At 39.5% G+C, this 18,290-nt stretch overlaps 1 protein-coding gene across 1 annotated transcript in view; it reads left to right on the forward strand.

Moving 5' to 3' along the window:
- FBN2 (fibrillin 2) overlaps positions 1 to 18,290 on the forward strand; it is a 254,931-nt gene that overhangs the window by 162,930 nt on the left and 73,711 nt on the right. The window contains exons 20-25 of the mRNA XM_004737427.3: positions 2,687 to 2,806; positions 7,529 to 7,666; positions 8,274 to 8,324; positions 8,778 to 8,903; positions 13,511 to 13,738; positions 14,273 to 14,398. Coding sequence (XP_004737484.1) covers positions 2,687 to 2,806; positions 7,529 to 7,666; positions 8,274 to 8,324; positions 8,778 to 8,903; positions 13,511 to 13,738; positions 14,273 to 14,398 — 789 coding nt within the window. The remainder of the gene's footprint in view (positions 1 to 2,686; positions 2,807 to 7,528; positions 7,667 to 8,273; positions 8,325 to 8,777; positions 8,904 to 13,510; positions 13,739 to 14,272; positions 14,399 to 18,290) is intronic.

Consider the following 18,290-nt stretch of genomic DNA (forward strand, 5'->3'; position numbering starts at 1 on the left):
AAATGGGGTTGAAAGGTACGAAAGGCCCAAATACCAAAACATAAATCAAAGGTCGGGGACTCTCCTGCCTATAGGAACACTCAAAGAGTGGGAGCTAATAATGTTTAATAATAAAATGCAGGATGATTACATACACATGAGGAACATTAATACCAAATCAGGCAACAGCACTGGTTAGAATGAGTGCCCTTTATTTTTGTCCAGAGGATAATTGTTCCTGATAAATCTAAGCCTTTTCTTTAACATGAAATATGTATCTGTCATTCCTAGGAAAGAAGTTCATGTTATGTAGAGAAGAGAAATGACAGAGAACTATTTTGGCTGTAGTCTTACAACATTGCTCGAAATAAAAATGATTTATTGTGAGAAACCTAACCAAATAACTTAGTTCTCACTTTCTTCCCACTGCTAAGTTATTTGCATTTTATTAAGTGGCTTAAAGAAATAAAAAAACAACTTTAAGGCCACAAATCTCTTTTTCCCTTGGGTCTTCTTATTTCTGCCATTGCATTCACACAGTAAGTGTATCTGCCCAAAGCACTTCTCTTTTTTTCTGTTCTTTCTAAACCAATTTCCAAAGACGAGGCAGGGAAGTATGAGCAGATTCACTTGAGATTCATGCTTTCTCTGTATATATTTACTGTAGTCACTAATTTTCTTGTCATTTATGTTTTCAACAGGCTGTTTTAAATATATAATAAATAGCAATCATAATAAAGATCCTCTGATATTTCAGACTGAAGTTACAAAAAATTTATTTTCGTTTTCTCTGAGCTCTGTGAGTCTGTGAAAGTTAACATTTTTACAGCAAGCACTGTGGTTTAGATTGTGTTTCCAGTGACATAACTAGTTAAATGTAAACCAGATGTGCTTTGAAGTTTATTTCCAGGAATATACAGTGAACTGTTTCAATTCCTGATTCCATGACATTTGTAACATAAAAACATTGTATTTAAAGAAAAATTAAACACTTGATATTTGTAGCTGTCATTGCATGGGTTTATAGTTTGGGAGCTTATAACTGCTTAATTTAGAATAGGAATTTGGAAATATATGTTACTGACATTTTGTTTTCTGGGGAGTGTCTTACAAATGAAATTAATGGGTGAATTATATATAGTTTGTCCTCAGATTACTTATCTCCTCCTTGTTTTCTTTGTTTGGGGGGTTGGTTTTTTGTTTTTTTGTTTTGTTTTGTTTTGTTTTTTGGGTTTTTTTTTTCTCTCTGATACCTTTTTTACATTGTGTTTTTACTAAAAGAATTTCAGTATTCTGGAATAGATGTTTTCTTTCCAAATCTGTGCTGTATTTATAAAATCTGCTCTTGTATTTTTCCTTTAAGAGGATTTCTTGGCACAAACAACCTGAAGAAAAAAAGATGAATTCATATTTCTTCAGTTTCTACTTCATGAATTAAATTAGTACCTGTGTACTTCTTGAAGTAACAAAGTTCATAGCCATTTTCCACATTGATTTTTAAATGTGCATTTCAAGTCCACAGACTTGCAGATGAGTAGTGAGCCCTGCCTTTTCAAGACCAGTTTGGTTTATATTGACTTGAGACGTTCAGGCGAAAGCATTGTAGCATTTTAATTATTTTCATGTTTTCCTCAATATAGTATTTGATATTCAATTCAAAGAGGTGTTTAGAAAAAAGTGCTGTGGTGAACTCAGAAACCTGTGTTCAACAGCAACAAAAAAATGTCTTGAGGTATGCTGACCTATTTCACATAGTTAACCAAGTACAAAAAGAAATCTTTGCATCTCTTCTTTAAGTTGAGCGGTTGAATTTATACAGTCAGTTTTGGATATTGTTTCTATTACTTGGACCGAAGCCTGTATTTATTTTTAATTAACTCCTGTTAAACTAATTCTGTTGGCTTCAGATTTGCTTTAGTTACCACTTGAGAACATGGGCATGCTCTGTTTACTTCTGACCCTCAATAGCAATTGTTTATATTACATGGTCTAATTTGATTAAGGACTCAACTCAGATTAATGATAGGAAAGGTCTGTTCTAAGCAATTGAAAGTGATTTTTTTTATTTTACCAAAATCAATTGTGCTTTAACAGAGTTCCCACACCATACATCTAAATGTGAACAGGCTGAAGAGAGAAGCAGGTATAGGGGCCTGGAAGAGAATGCTGTCCTCAGTATTAAAGCTTCATCCTAGTTTCCTGACTTGTACCCAGAAATTTGGAGTGAAAGCCAACATTGTGATACATTGTCTCTAATACAGGCTTTTTATTCTTGTGAAAGCTCCCAGAGCCACAGATGACAGAAACAGTCAACCTTTGTTTGTGCACAACATATTGTACCCAGGAATATATATGTTGCTTTCCATGTATTCAGATTTCAGGTTTCCCACAGGGCAATTATATCTTATTAAGGGGGAAATCAATTCAATTTACATAAAGTTGCACTGAAATAGTGACGAGTAACACACTAACCCCTTTGCAATATTGGCTGATTCCTATAGTCCTCCTGAGCCCCTAGCCATGTCTGTGTGTATCCACACTGTGAAATTCATGTCTCCATTCCCCATTCACTTTATGCCTCATAGATCCATATTAAAATTGCAAGAGCCAAGTTTACCAGACATTCTGGCATAGCATGGCTTGTTGGAATAATATTTTCCAGAAACACATGGCAGTTCTAACAGAATGTTTTCCTTCTGGATTGTAGATATAAATGAATGTGAAAGCAACCCATGTGTCAATGGGGCCTGCAGGAACAACCTTGGATCTTTCAATTGTGAATGTTCTCCTGGCAGTAAACTCAGCTCAACAGGATTGATCTGTATTGGTAAGACTTATGCACAGTGCTGGGGTTTTGGTTTCACTGCCAACCTGAGTGGGAACTGCAGACCTTAACCATGGATGCAAACTGAACATGATCACAGGAAGCTAGTAATTAGGAGTTGCATTAGTTGTTTGCTCTCATTATTGAGATGGGAGTAAAAATGGTGGTGTAAATGGGCAGACTCTTGAATGCTGTTAGCTTCTAAGAAGCATTCCTTTCATGTGAGTAGATCTATTATGCTGTAAGTTATGAGCATTTGCATACCACACACATACTTACATTCACTACCCTGAGAATGCCCCAGGTACCGTACATTCAAATCCCGGCTGCATACTTTTTATAACAAGCTTCAAAACAAAAATATGAGAGTTGGGACTCATTAACAGGACAAGAATTTGAAGACTGTAAACTTTAAACATATAGAAGGAATTTATTATTTTTTTTTATTTCACCCATCAATCATGAAGGGTGAAATAAATCACCCATCAATCAGGAAGGACAGGAAAAAAAGAGAACTGTTTTCTTAGTTCAGAAATCTCTCAGGAGAAAGATTCCGAAACTTCCAACCTGCATCTTTTTGTATGCTTGAAAACATGTAAGGTCAGGTTGTGATAATGATGGTAGGACATGTATAAAATGGTCTGATCTATTACTGTAAAAAGCAGTCCAGCACATGCAAGGGGAAGAACTGGACCAGTGTCCGTGACTCCATTGGCCAGGCACAGGACAATTCATATGATTAGCTGGTATCCACTTTTAATGTAAACTCAATCTGTATTTTCATATAGGAAGGTATTTTAGTTCTACACAGTACCAGATAAATCTCCAGTTTTTGTTTGTTTTCCAGTTAATATGAATTTCCATTTCATGTTTGCCAAAGACAATAGTGTTTTCGGTATAATGTCTGATGCTAACAATGTTTATCTGGATGGTAGAGGACCTGTTTGTTACACAAAGGGAAATGACCAGGGACAAACTTATCAATGAAAACCTGTCCTTTGGGAAAATGCCAGCTCCTCATCTCTCAGTGAGGGGGAGCTGATGAAATTTGACCCTTGCTCAACTCTCCATATTAGGAAATAGACTGCTATCTGCCTAGCACATTATATCTTTTCTTACAGAATTCCACTGGGGGAGGGACAGAGGTTGGAACAGGTGAGGCAGAAATATTTTTGCTAGGCCACAATTAACAACTGAGATAGAGTCATTTTATTGTTCAAAGGAAATGAGCTCAGCATTAACTAATGTCAGTTAATTGTCAATTAAAATCAATAAATTAATGTCTCAGAAAATTAAACCTATATGCCACTTAAGTATCAAAAGTATCTTAGTTTTTTGCCTTATCCTAAAAGCTTGTATCATTTTGGCCTTTTACTGTGTATTTATTAGTGAAAAAAGAGCAAAGACTTTTTACTCCCGAGTCATTATGTTGGGCAACTAAACACCACTGTATTTTTCTCAGTAGTGTGTTAGGAGTTTTTGTTGGTTGTGATCAAATTTGAATATCCCAGCCTAGAGCTGCTCAGAAAGAAATTTACTTAACATTTTAAAATTTTAGACATCATTTTATGTTTTTTCCATTGAAAACAAAATTCTAGCTTTTAACAAGGAAATAGATCGTAAAACATACACAGGGAAAACTACAAAATTTTTTAATAGGACTGACAGTGGCTCTAATCAGTGATCAGCCTCCAAACTGCTCTTTCCTAGGAAGCATGTGTCTATCCACATGCTGAAAAAGATTCCCCAGTGTGCTTACTAATGTAAAATTAAGTTAGAGTGTATAGGAACTAGATAGACACTTAGAATGTTTAGAGATTTAGAATATATTGTGCAAACTCCTTAAATATAAATTAATCTTAAACTGTTCTGTAAATTGCTTGAAGAGACTTGTATTCTGGTTGAAAATTATTAAATACCATAGAACAGTACATTTGATTAGCTTTTTCTACATGACATGGCTCGACATCCAATGGCTCCCTGTAATCCAGACCAATTTCCTTCATCTTTGGCTTCGGTCTGCGTGCTGTCCTCAGATTCCATGGATGTGGCAAGGACAGTAGCCTCCATGGTATCAATACAGTGTCCTTCCTTCTTTCTTATCTTCTGTGTTAGCAGTGCTCTTTGCTCACACCTTCTCAAGTTTTCCATTTTTTTGGTCTTCTCTTCTCCTTTTACATTTCTGGCCCCTTTTTCTCCATTTCCTTTGTTACATTTTCCGTATCATCCTGCCCTCAAGCTTGAAGTGTCTCCCTGGTCAGCTCCTTGAACCTCTTGCCTTCTCTATCTACAGTCACGCTTAAATGTCCCCTACATTGACCTTCAAATGTATCTGTCATTCCTCAACCTCCCCACTGATTCCAGACTTGGATTTCCAACTCTCTGCACATTGTCTTCATTTGGATGTCCAATGAATATTTCAAAGGTAGCATGGCCAAAGTACAATTGCTGTCTTTTGGCTTGGACCTGTGTCTCCCAGAATCATTTCTGTCTTGGGAAATGTAAATTCCATTTTTACAATCAGCAGCCTCAAAATCTTTGGAGCCATCTTTGATGCCTTTCTTTCAAACACCACATTGAATCCGTCAGCAATTCCTGTTGATTGTATTTGACATTTATGCATATTCTAATCTCTTCTCACCACCACTGTCCCCCCAGTCCAAGCCCCCAATATTTCTCTTCTTGATTTTTACTGTAGCATCTGTCTCATTTTTGTTTTCTTGATATTTACCACCCTACAGTCTTCACTCAGAGGTCATTTTTTAAGCAAGGACTTCTCCAACTGCCCTAGATAATAGAACAGTCTTTCTCCAACGTACACTGTCAAGACTGCTTATCCTGCTTTATTTTTTTCAGCATTCTTAAGCAGCCCCTGACCACATAGCTGTGTAATTACATCTGATGTGTGTATGTCTATATACACACAGAAAATCAATCCGAGCGAGAGAGATGAATATGTACCTGTGTATCAGTGCATTTTGTAACTTTTAAGCCTCATACCACACCAGTCAGAAGCATGATGTTGCAAAATGGAACAGCTCTGAAATCAGACTGTGTAGCCTTGACTTGTGATGGGGACACTAAACTAGGTGGGTGACCTTGGGTAAACTAGTTGACCTCTGCGGGCCTCCTTTTTCTCATCTGCAAGTTACCTGTACTTTAGAGGCCATTTTAACAAGTAAGTAAACAAACATGTGAAAAGCCAATAAAAAGCCTGTAATTGGAGTCCTGATACAAATGGTCTGATGAGAAAGTTTTTTTCACATGCACCCCGTTTTCACCCAAACTGAATCTCAAAGCAGAAGAAAGCAAAGTGGACATCCAGCTCTTTTCTACAACTTTGCCCTGTCCTTTTTTGTATCTAGTCAAGGATGCAGTTATTTTATTCTGACCTCTGTCCCCAAGGCCTCACGCTGCAGGGGACTTCCTCCTACCTGCTTGTGTCTGGTAAGGAATCAGAAACCACAGTTTCTTCCTTCCCAGCACTGCCAATTTCACTGTAATTTTCTTTCTCTGTTTCCCACCATGCTTTGTTTTTACTGTTGAATTTGGCAGTGAAACTTTACCATATTATTAAATGAATTTTAAGGTAAATATTATAGGTACATACTTTTTCTTTATTGTTCTCCAAGGCTGTGAGCCACAATATGTTGCTAAATTGTTGTCACACTCTTGTACAGACAGGCTGCCTAGCAGTCACCCGAGGAGTTTGTCAAATGCAAGCTCCTGGGCCGCACACCTGGGCACTTGGGAACCCGCCATTTTAACTAGAACTTTGGTAATGTTGTGCACCCCAAACTGGGAGCCGCAGTACTGCAAGGAGAACTTCGGGTATGATTTCTTTTACCTGAATTGTCCTGGCCCTGCCCACTGGGACTGCATTCCTCATGATCATTCTGAAGGCTGCCACGCAGCAGTCACAGAAGGGAGAGCCTCACTTACGTGTGCTGTACACAGCTAAAATGTAAGAGCACTGAGCATGAGGTGGTTGGATATATATCCTTTTTATATTAAATCTCCTATTTTTTCATGTAGTTCACCATAAGCATGTATTCTTTTTTGAACTAGAGACAATGTTACACATATACTATGTAAAGGCAAACACCTGAAAGAAAATCTGTCACTCACTAGCCCTGGTGTATCTTTGTGGTGGTTTTATAGGCGATGTTTCTTTTCTTCATCTTGTTGATTTTTTGGTAAATTATTCATCAAACAATTATCTTCAGTTAGAGAAAACATTTTCTCTGTAATAGGACATAAATTGTGTGCGATATGTTTGGTGGAGGACTACAAGAAAAGGGAATGATTTAAGGAATTTTTTTGGGCAAAATCTTAAGTATCAAAGCATTTATCATAAAAGATCAATCTTTCTCCTTTTTTATGCATTTTTACTACAAGTAATCATCTTGTTGTGGTAATTCACTGAGGTTGTGAATACCAGCGTAAAATCTTGGACAACAGCACCACTCACAGAGTATCTGTAGATGTAGCTGTATTAGTTGTCATATCCTGTGAGATGTACATGGTATAATTATTTGATTTATGTGTATGTAATATACTATTTTTAAAATACATGTACACATAAATTTGCTCAAAAAGTATACATTAAAACATTTTAAAAATCATGCTTTTGTTAAGTACTGTAAGAATTGCCTTTGTTGTATATGAGTGAATTATATTATCTTCAGAGAAGAGAGCTTCCCATCCCTTCCTGCTCCTTTTCAGACAGCCTGAAAGGAACATGTTGGCTCAACATCCAGGACAACCGCTGTGAGGTAAACATTAATGGAGCCACTCTGAAGTCGGAATGCTGTGCCACACTCGGAGCTGCCTGGGGAAGCCCCTGTGAACGGTGTGAACTAGGTATGGGCCTGCCCCAGAACTCCTGTTGGGCTTCTCATTGGAAAGCTGATCCTTTAGCTAGGCGGGCATCTGTTTCCCTATGTATTTCCATAGAGAGGAAGACCATAAGATCATTACCCTCCCTAGAATATCTTCTCTGGTGAAATCTATTCACTTAATGAAATATGTATCTTGTTTATCCTTTTTCTGTAAGCAGACCTTTTGAGCATTTTCAACAAGAAAGGGAATTTCTGGTATTTAGCTGCTAGGTGATTGTCAATGCCCTCCAGTGATTTTGTTTGCAAATGTCCAAACAGAATGTGATGTCTCTTTCCTTTAAGCCTTTTTTACTTGCTTTCTTGTAATTCAGCTGACATTGTGAAAGCAAAAATGAATTGTAAGAAAAACTATGAGGATCTCCATGTAGGTCAACCCTGCCCGGAATTAGCACAGTGTGTCATATGCCACCCTGAATTGAATGGAGGGCACCTGGAGTCCTTGGCTTCTAAGATCCCAGCTTGTGGTTTCTATTCAATTCAACTTAGATTCCATTATACTGTTTCCTGATCTTAAAACCATTGTATTTTCTCTTACAATGAAGTAAAAAACATGTCTGTTGTTCTCACAGATACAGCTTGCCCAAGAGGGTTTGCCAGGATTAAAGGTGTTTCTTGTGAAGGTGAGTGTATACTTGGATGAGTATTTAGAGCAGTAAGAAAATGAACATTCACTTTAGAGATATTTATCATTTTTAAAAGCCTTAAATTGCAGTAAAAATACTGAAAGGAATCAACAAATGCTTTAGAATAATACTTTCAGAAAATAGCTTAGAGTTCCCCCTTTCTCCTTTTTTTGTGCTGTTGGGTAATTTTTTACAGGGACATCATTAGGCATAAAGGCACAAAACAGCTGGGAAAGGAGCGTGTCTGGGCAGTTTTATGGACAGGCAAAACTGTGGTAATTTTCACAGCTGGTACCTAGGAAACCCGGTGGTTGTGTTGTGGAATATTTCTGTTCAACTCAAGTAATAGTCCACATTGTATTACAGATTGAATATACTATATGGGAAGACTCCACCTGCTTTTTCTATTTTTAACATCTTTATCCCTCTGCTTGTTTGATTTCCCTGCAGACGTTAATGAGTGTGAGGTATTTCCTGGCGTTTGTCCAAATGGACGCTGTGTCAATAGCAAAGGATCTTTTCATTGTGAGTGTCCCGAAGGCCTCACATTGGATGGAACTGGCCGTGTGTGTTTGGGTGAGATTCATGTCTTTATGTATTTTATGCCTGAAACCAGGGATGGATTTTTCTTATTTCTTGGGCATTCACCTCAAACTTCAAAATCATTGGGTCGATAGCTGGAAAACTGGCTTTAAATGAGATATTTGGTGGGGGGCATCACTAGAGGATATTTTTTAAAGTGACTGTCTTTAAATGACATGGATTCTTATAAATATAGAAAGTTGGTACTGCTCAAAAACTATCTCAAAATTTAGTTTCTTTAATCAGATATTTTAAGCAGTTTCAGTCATTCACACTGGTCAATGGAATAAGAGAACTATGTATATTTTGAACATAAAAGAAGAATTGAAGACTAGTGTTAGGAGTCAACATTTATCAGTTCATTACAGCTGCACTCTTAGATAAGACAGTGGGGAAGGTCATAGGCAAAGTTTTTGTTGTTTCTCTTTGAAAACATTGCTTCATTCTAGTCATTCTTTTACCACCTTAGAGTTTTAATTAAGTTTTCTTAATGCTTTATTTTGTAAAGATCTAAAATGTAGAAGCTTTCTTTCAACATCATTAGTATGCAGATGCATACTTGGGTGGTACCTGGCTTTCTCAGCTCTTGGAGCATGTGACTTGATCTCAAGGTCATGAGTTGGAGCCCCGTTGTTGGGTGTAGAGATTAATTCAAATAAATACATAAAAATAAAAGACTTTTATTTTTGACTTCATCATTTTCAGACTCATGCTTAACTGAATATGAGTTTCATGATTGAAAAATAAACTTTTCCTTATTGTATCTAAGTAATGTTTTATTTATTTAAGGGATTTTTTTCCAATATGCTCTGGAACAGTAAGTTTTAGTTTGTGAAATAACTTTATATAGGTTTGTATTTGAAATTTAAGCTTGTAGACAAAACATGAGTAATGACAGTCTTATATTCAAAGATCTTTAAGGTATTTAAATGTATTGGTGATTTTATTTTTTAAAAAATCTTTTACTTCTTTATTAGAGCGAGCATGAGCAGTGGGGAGGGGCAGAGAGAGAGGGAGAAACAGGCTTCCAGGTGAGCAGGGAGCCCCACGTGGAGCTCCATCCCAGGACTCTGATCACAATCTGAGCAGAAGGCAAACGCTTAACTGACTAAGCCACTCAGATGCCCCACATGTATCAGTGATTTTTAAAATTAATAGTACAAAATATTTGCAGCACTGTCCGGAGTCATTATAATAACATGAATTTCATTTTAAGCTAATTTTAAATAGTGTATTTAAATTAGGATACAAAGTATGGCTATAAAGTCATGTAGAATTGGTTAGGAATTATATAATATCTGGGACATGGGCATTAAGGAGGGCATGTGATGTGATGTGATGAGCACTGGGTGTTATACCCAACTAATGAATCATTGAATGCTACATCAAAAACTAATGATGTACTGTATGTTGGCTAATTGAATTTAAATTTTAAAAAAAAAGGGAAGAAAAAAAGAAATGATAAAATCCAAAGTCTAAAAATAAAATTCTTTTCAGATTTTTATTATTAAATTATCCAGAAAGGTTAGAAAAAAAGTAAAGTATCTTTTGAAGATGTCAAATAATATCTTCAGTATGGTCCAATGACTAATAATATCAAATTGCCTTCTGTAGCATAAGGATATTATATGTGAAGATATAACTGATTGTAAATTATTACTCAACAAAATAAATTACAAAAAATATCACTCAAAATCACACCTTTTATAAGGTTCTAAAAAGACATATTAGAGTCTTCATGTAGGTACTTCGGTTGTTTTTGTCACTACTTGAATTATGGTACAAAAAAGAATTGTGGCTGGGATGTGAGGAAGTTACAAGAAGAGACTGACATCTGAATATGTAAAATATGCTGAGAAGAGAGTAGAGACAGACTGCTCTGATAGAAACTGATCTAGATCAGGGGTCCAAATTCAAACACTTTCCGAGGCCAGGCAGGTAACATAAATGAGGGCAGTGGTAGTAAGGCGTAGTGAGGACCACAGCAAACTGTATAGCACATGAACTATCCAGAGGTTTCCAAACACATACTTTAATTTCTGCCCAAGTCAGTAAAAATATTCCCAGGCCATATGTAGCCAGTGTGCAGGGTTTTAATTCCTGAGGCAAATCTGGACTTGGGTCGGTGTAGCAAAGACACAAGATTACTCTGTCAGGTCCTCCTGACTCTTTACACATTAAGTTCAAGTGATTTAGAGGGTGTTTTGTTTTGTTTTGTTTTTAGCTAATCTCGCTTCTTGAACAAATTACATCAGTGACCTCAGAAATAGTTTGACTTAGTCTCTAGTTCTCAGGATACCTAAATGAAACTTGTATATCTTATTAAGATCCTTACTTCCTGATGGTGTTGGATGGAGTTGGTTGTGACTGAGAAGGGTTGTGACTGAGAAGGGTGTCTTAAGGTCATGAGGCTCCCAGGATTACTGCCATACCTCATGCTGGTAGGGAGCATGACTTTGGGGCTGGTATTGGTGCAGATACATAGGCAGAATCACCTACTGTGTTTGTTCAGTCTACCAAACCAGAATGAAGATTTACCATAGTGATTTCTTTCTTTAAAAATAGGACTTTTGGGGTGCTTGGGTGGCTCAGTGGGTTAATGCCTCTGCCTTCGGCTCAGGTCATGATCCCAGGGTCCTGGGATCGAGCCCCGCATCAGGCTCTCTGCTCAGTGGGGAACCTGCTTCCTCCTCTCTCTCTGCCTGCCTCTCTGCCTACTTGTGATCTCTGTCTGTCAAATAAATAAATAAAATCTTTAAAAAAAAATAGGACTTTTTAGTTGAAAATAGAGCTACCCTATGACCCAGCAATTACACTACTGGGTATTTACCCTAAAGATACTAATGTGGTGATCCAAAGGGGCACATGCACCCAAATGTTTATAGCAGCAATGTCCACAATAGCCAAGCTATGGAAAGAACCTAGATGTCCATCAACAGATGAATGGATAAAGAAGATCAGATGTATATATATATACAATGGAATACTATGCAGCCGTCAAAAGAAATGAAATCTTGCCATTTGCGACTTGGATGGAACTAGAGGGTATTATGCTTAGTGAAATAAGTCAATCAGAGAAAGACAACTATCATATGATCTCCCTGATATGAGGAAGTGGAGATGCAATGTGGGGGGTTTGGGGGGTAGGAAAAGGTTAAATGAAACAATGTGGGATCAGGAGGGAGACAAACCATAAGAGACTCTTAATCTCACATAACAAACTAAGGGTTGCTGAGGGAGGCGGGTAGGGAGAGGGTGGTGGAGTTATGGACATTGGGGAGGGTATGTGCTATTCTGAGTGCTGTGAAGTGTGTAAACGTGGCGATTCACAGACCTGTAACCCTGGGGCTAATAATACATTATATGTTTATAAAAAAATTATTTTAAAAATAGGACTTTTTAATTACCATCCTTGGAAGTGGACATGACTGTAAGCTAAAGGAGGTTGCTCGGGTTGGTGCTTCCTTAGCTTGAGCACTTGAAAGAATCATAATTGACAGAAACTAAAATAGTAAATACATTATATTTCCATAATGGAAATATAAACAAATAAATAAATAACTCTGTTAAATAACTGTCAAGTTTAAGAAAAGATGTAATGTCTTGAAAGGCTTTCATCAAATAAAACATTTGATTAAAGCAAATCTTTTTTACCTCATTATCCATATAGCAAAGCATTTGACTGTAGTTGGACCAACAGCTCTGCTGACTAACAGATAAATGTGTTATTTACAGATCATGCTAATTTATCCTATCTTTTGAGTCTTGTCGGTCTTCTAAGATCCTGGTATGTTTCAAGATTGAAGGGAAAATGTGACATTTAAGCAAATAATTTGGCCCCCGACTAGGGCAAATTTACATAATGCAGGACAAAAACCATGATGCCAAAGGTAAATTTGACAGGAAAAAAAAAACTTTGTAAGATTTTTTTTTTTTTAATTTATCCATTGGAGAGAGAGAGTGAGTGAGAGAAAGCATGAGAGGGGAGAAGGTCAGAGGGAGAAGCAGACTCCCTGCAGACCTGGGTGCCCTATGTGGGACTGGATCCCAGAACTCCGGGATCATGACCTGAGCTGAAGGCAGTCACTCAATCAACTGAGCCACCCAGGTCCCCCTAAATAACTTTAAATGCAAAAACTTTTTTTTTTCATTTGTAAACCTGTTTTAATAGTTGTCCCAAGTTGACAGATAGATTACAGTTGATTATTTAATGCTTCTGGCTGGGACAGGACAGAACTGGTCACAAGCAACTTTAAGTAGTTCAGTGATCAAGAAGAATCTGTCACTAAAATAATCTTATTCTTTCTGAAGTGAGCAAAAAGGGATGATGGATGATGACAAGGAGGAGTCTGGTCACAAATAAACCTTTCCTTCCTGAAGGCATCTTATGAGAATAAAGTAATACCGAGAAACCCACCTTTGCTCGCTTTAAGAGAGTGTCATTATGGAGTCCATTCCAGGAGGTCAGGGACTCTGCCTCTTACCCATTATCGTATCTCCAGAGCTCGGCATCATCCCTGGTGCCAAGCAGAAACTCAGTATATGAATGGTCAGTGAGTGTGACACCTTCCTCTCAAACTGTGCTTTCACTTGCTGTGTAGACATCCGCATGGAGCAGTGTTACTTGAAGTGGGATGAAGATGAATGTGTCCATCCTGTTCCTGGAAAGTTTCGCATGGATGCCTGCTGCTGTGCAGTGGGGGCAGCTTGGGGCACGGAGTGTGAGGAATGCCCCAAACCTGGCACCAAGGAGTACGAGACCCTGTGCCCCCGGGGGCCGGGCTTTGCTAACAGAGGGGACGTTCTTACTGGGCGGCCATTTTACAAAGGTAACTCTCAAGGTCGCGTCGACCTCTCTGCCCCAAAGCCTACCTGCCACTTTCTCTCAGATTTGGTTTTGCTTTACGCATATAATTTGCCACTTCATTTTTTTTTTGTTAAACATGGTTTATGGCCAGCCTTAGGGCCTAGGAATATAAATCACCTATATAGGCGTTTCTGAAGTAAAGATGTAAAACACACCACTGATCTCACTTTCCCTACATCCTCCCACACTGTACCTCTGCTTCCCTTAGTGCAGCCTGACCAGCTGGAGCCCTGATGTAGCAAAAAGCTCCCTATCCCCCAACCCTTACCAAATGAATGGTCAGAAGGAAAGATATCAGAACCCTTCGCTAAAAAATGCAGAATCTTTTTCACATGTGGAACTTTCTCTGGGGCATCTGTGTGATGACTGGCAGTGTTGAGGGCCCTGTTTGGACTTGGGAACATTATTTGCCATCATGATAGATTTGCAGCTTTCACTGAGGAACCCACATGTTTAGATCAACTGGCTCTCTGTTCCTGCTTTGTTCTGCTTTCAGATATCAATGAATGCAAAGCTTTTCCTGGGATGTGTACTTACGGCAAGTGCAGAAATACAATTGGCAGCTTCAAGTGCCGTTGCAACAGTGGCTTTGCTCTGGACACAGAGGAAAGAAACTGCACAGGTGAGACTGCTCTCTGGCTGGATTTGGCCAACCCTGGCTCCCTTCCTTTGCTCTGTTGGAAAGTACTGCCTTTGAAAAAGCCCGGGTTTGCTGCTCTTAAATCACTTCTCCAAACCAGCTCTTGTGAGAGCTGCATCACCAGCATGAAAATGCTGTCTGTTCTACCAAAGGAACCACAGAAAATAGGATTTCCAAAATTATGAACACACTACAGCAACCATTCATTGTATAAATGCTTTATAGTATCTCTTAAGAATTATAAAGTTTTTAATAGAGCAGTTGTAACTTATTTTCCTAAACTGTGAAGAGTTTTCTTAATTATGCTCCAGCTGCCATCCATATATCCCTGTCCATACCTGTTCCCTTTAGTTTGAAGATAGGAGGTCCACATTTTTCTATGACATGAAATAAATTATTCCAGACACTTGAAATATATCTCCAAGATTTTATTTTCACAACTCCATTCATCTCCTCCTTGAACATTTTCCTTCCCTCTTGCCCTCACCTGTTCTGATCTCTACTCATGTGCTACTAACTCCTTCCTCACTTCCTACTGCGGAAGGCACTGGAGTCCCCATGTTGCCGTCTGCCTAGACCATCACCAGAGCATTTCCAGACTGTCTACCTCCCCTGCTGCCCCAGCTCCTCAGCCCCCATGTGGCTTTCCTGCTTGACTCTATCTGCATCTCACATCTTTGCCTTCAGCCGGACTCAAGGCTGCTCAGCAATACTACTCGCCCCTTACCTTCCTGACTGACTCTCTGCTCCACCTCTAGACCTCCTCTGAGCAGCACCCTCTCTCAGACCCCCCTGCTCCCTGCTACTTTTCTTTCTTGAGATCCACTCTCATGGCCAGATCTCTTCCCACAGGCCCCTCCCTCTGGCAATGGGATGTCATCTTCCATGGTTTTCCACTCCACGTACCCTCCTTGCTGCTCCTCTCCAGCTCTTGTCAGCAGGCTCCCTACTCTCTCTGCAGTACTTCCCTCCCTTTCCTGTTGCTTTCCCTGGACCTGAAAACAAGTTCACACTATTTACTCTGCCATCTACTCCCTCATGCTGCCACCCTGTTTCCCTGCTTTTATCTCTACACCTTGCTCTCTTGAAGAGCCATTTGCTTTGTACTCCCATGTAATTTTGACTTTTGCCCTCTCTCGTTCAGGCACATAAATGTCCTCTCACAGAACACCTTTGTCAAGTTGTAAAAAGACCTTTCTCTTGGTGCTTAAACTCCAAGACCTCTGTGCTGGCTACATCCCCTCCTTAATTTTCTTCTCTCTTGGCCTCCATGGGACTTCCTGTCTCTTTCATCCTTCTGTGTCAACAATGTTTTTTCTCTCATTGTTTTTCTCAACAATGTTTTTTCTTTCATCTCACAGATTCTTCTTGCTCTTGGCATTTCCAGAGTCCTCTGCCTCTCATAGCTGCCCATGCGCCTGTGCCTTCACAAGTGGGCTCTGCTAAGCGGACTCCTCAGTGAGAGCTCTGTCCCAGCCTCTGCCCAAGTGCCACACTTGCAGCTCTTCACTTTAACCCCACTTTGTCCCATATCCACCCTTCCTCTCTGCCTAACAACTTCCATGTCTAGCAGTAGCATCATTTCACTCAGGATCGAGGCCTCAGACTGTTTTGATCTCTCCTGCACAAGGAAGAAGTTATGTGTAGTCTCCATCATAGTGGCTGTTTTAAGTACTAGACTCTTTCTTCAAGGCTATCTCAGGTACTGGCTTTGCTCCTCAGGAAATAGACTCCCTGCAGAGATGAGCCTGCAGAAAGTTTCCTAGCAGAAGGGGGCAAAGGGGGCATCTGGTCAGCCGTCAGTCCCATCGTGGTTCTCACCCCACCCCACTGGGAGCTCTGGATCTAGGATGGCCCAGCAGAACTGTCTTAGGGCAATAAGACTAGGTGTTTATGGACCTGCATGGTCAGTCTTTGGATACATCTGCCCAGAGAGGGGGTGTGAGTGTGAGGAAGGGTCCTCTTCACTGAGGCATTTCTTCAAGATAGTTTACACCTCAGGTCTTTGTGCCCCCAAACTCCCCAACAGCAGTGGGAGAAAGGGTAGTAAGTCCTTCCTTCCTGAAGGGGGAACTGGACAACCCATGGCAGTATTCACTGCATAGCAGACTTTTCCAGTGTCTTCCATCCCACCGATCATCTATTCTGGTCCTTCATGTTCACCAACCACCACGTGTTACTTCCCACAAAGCAACTCTCAGTGACTCCCAGTTTGAAACCTGGGTGAAGACAGGATTCTTTCAGTTCTGACTCCACTTCCTATTTTTGATGGGAAATTAGCCATGTTACTTAATGACTCTGAAATCCACCTTCTTTATTTTTTTTACTTTTTTAAAACCCTCCTTCTTTAATTGTGTAAGAGAGACATTTGTTGGTCACACTGCAATGTTGCTGTGTATAATGTGAAAGCACGGTTGGATACTGTTGGCTGCCTTTCTTCACCACATTTAAAGCCCATCCTTCTTTTGGCATCCTCACTGATCACACCCATCCTCCCTGTCCTTGCACTATCAATCTCTGCAGTCCGGCCAGTCTGCAATGTACTGTTCTCTGAAATGTATTATTTGTTTTCCCCTGTGCATTCTATCTCTTGTCCTTCTATTCATTCTGCTTCTTTAAAGTTAGAATTTTTAAAAAAATTTATTTATGTATTTTAGAGGGAGAGAGAGTATGAGCCCAGGGAGGGGCAGAGGGAGAGAGAAACTTCATCAGACTCCTCACTGAGCTTAGGGCTCAGTGTGGGGCTTGATCTCAAATCCCTGAGATCATGACCAGAGAAGAAACCAAGAATTGGTCACTCATCCAGCTTTGTAACCCAGTGGCCCCTAAAGTTAGAATTTCTATACATGCTTCAAGGACCAGTTCAAAGCTACCTTCTCCCAAAACACCAGTTTTTAGCAGAAAACCATTTCTATGGACACAACAGTCTGTATGAGACAGGCACTCTTCTCAGCGCTTGATGAATCCTGACTTGCTTAATTCTAGCCGGTGGGTTTTACTATACTCCCCCATTTTATTGATGTGGAAATTGAGGCACACAGAAATGAAATTATTTTCCTAAGCCTCTTCACCCAGTAGGTGATAGAACTAGGACTGCTACCTAGGGGTCTGCTTCCAGAGTCCACACTCCACACTGTGCATCTCCCAGCACATCACATCAACTAGAGTGTGTCAATGCTCTGCCAGTGAGTTTATTCTTTGTTCTTCAAATGGCTCTAACTACCAGTTTCTAGATACTGATAGACAACAAGTAAGAGAATCAATAATGCATATTGTTAGCTGCCTAACTGAATCAGTGAATGGTGGTAAAAATTTTGTTTAAAAGCCTATCTTCAGTATTGCCTGTAACTAGGGAAATAAATAAAGACCGGATGCGAGGAGAAAGCATTCGATGTCCAGAGACTGAGATGCCCAGGAGAGCATGTACAAGTTACCCACTGATAAACCCTGTGATGGAAGAACTTTGGAATTAAAATAAAGAGATGCCAGCAAAGGCATTTCTTCCTCCTGTGACCAAAATAATGTCATGTTTTTTTTTTTAAAGACTTTATTTATTTGACAGAGAGAGATCACAAGTAGGCAGAGAGGCAGGCAGAGAGAGAGAGAGAGAGGAAGGGAAGCAGGCTCCCCCCTGAGCAGAGAGCCCGATGTGGGGCCCGATCTCAGGACCCTGAGATCATGACCTGAGCCAAAGGCAGAGGCTTAACCCACTGAGCCACCCAGGTGCCCCATGTTTTCTTAATTATACTTTATAGACATGACTTCTCCATTAAAAAAAAAAAAAAAACTTCATTTACAAGCATGGGATGTTTCTCAGAAAATTTTGTTTTTGATAATGTAAAGGCTACCGATCAAGGTTCTTATTTTCCATAGT

This window comes from Mustela putorius, unplaced genomic scaffold (assembly GCF_011764305.1).
Source record: "Mustela putorius furo isolate JIRA1106 unplaced genomic scaffold, ASM1176430v1.1 tig00000145_pilon_pilon_pilon, whole genome shotgun sequence".
Taxonomy (NCBI): domain Eukaryota; kingdom Metazoa; phylum Chordata; class Mammalia; order Carnivora; family Mustelidae; genus Mustela; species Mustela putorius.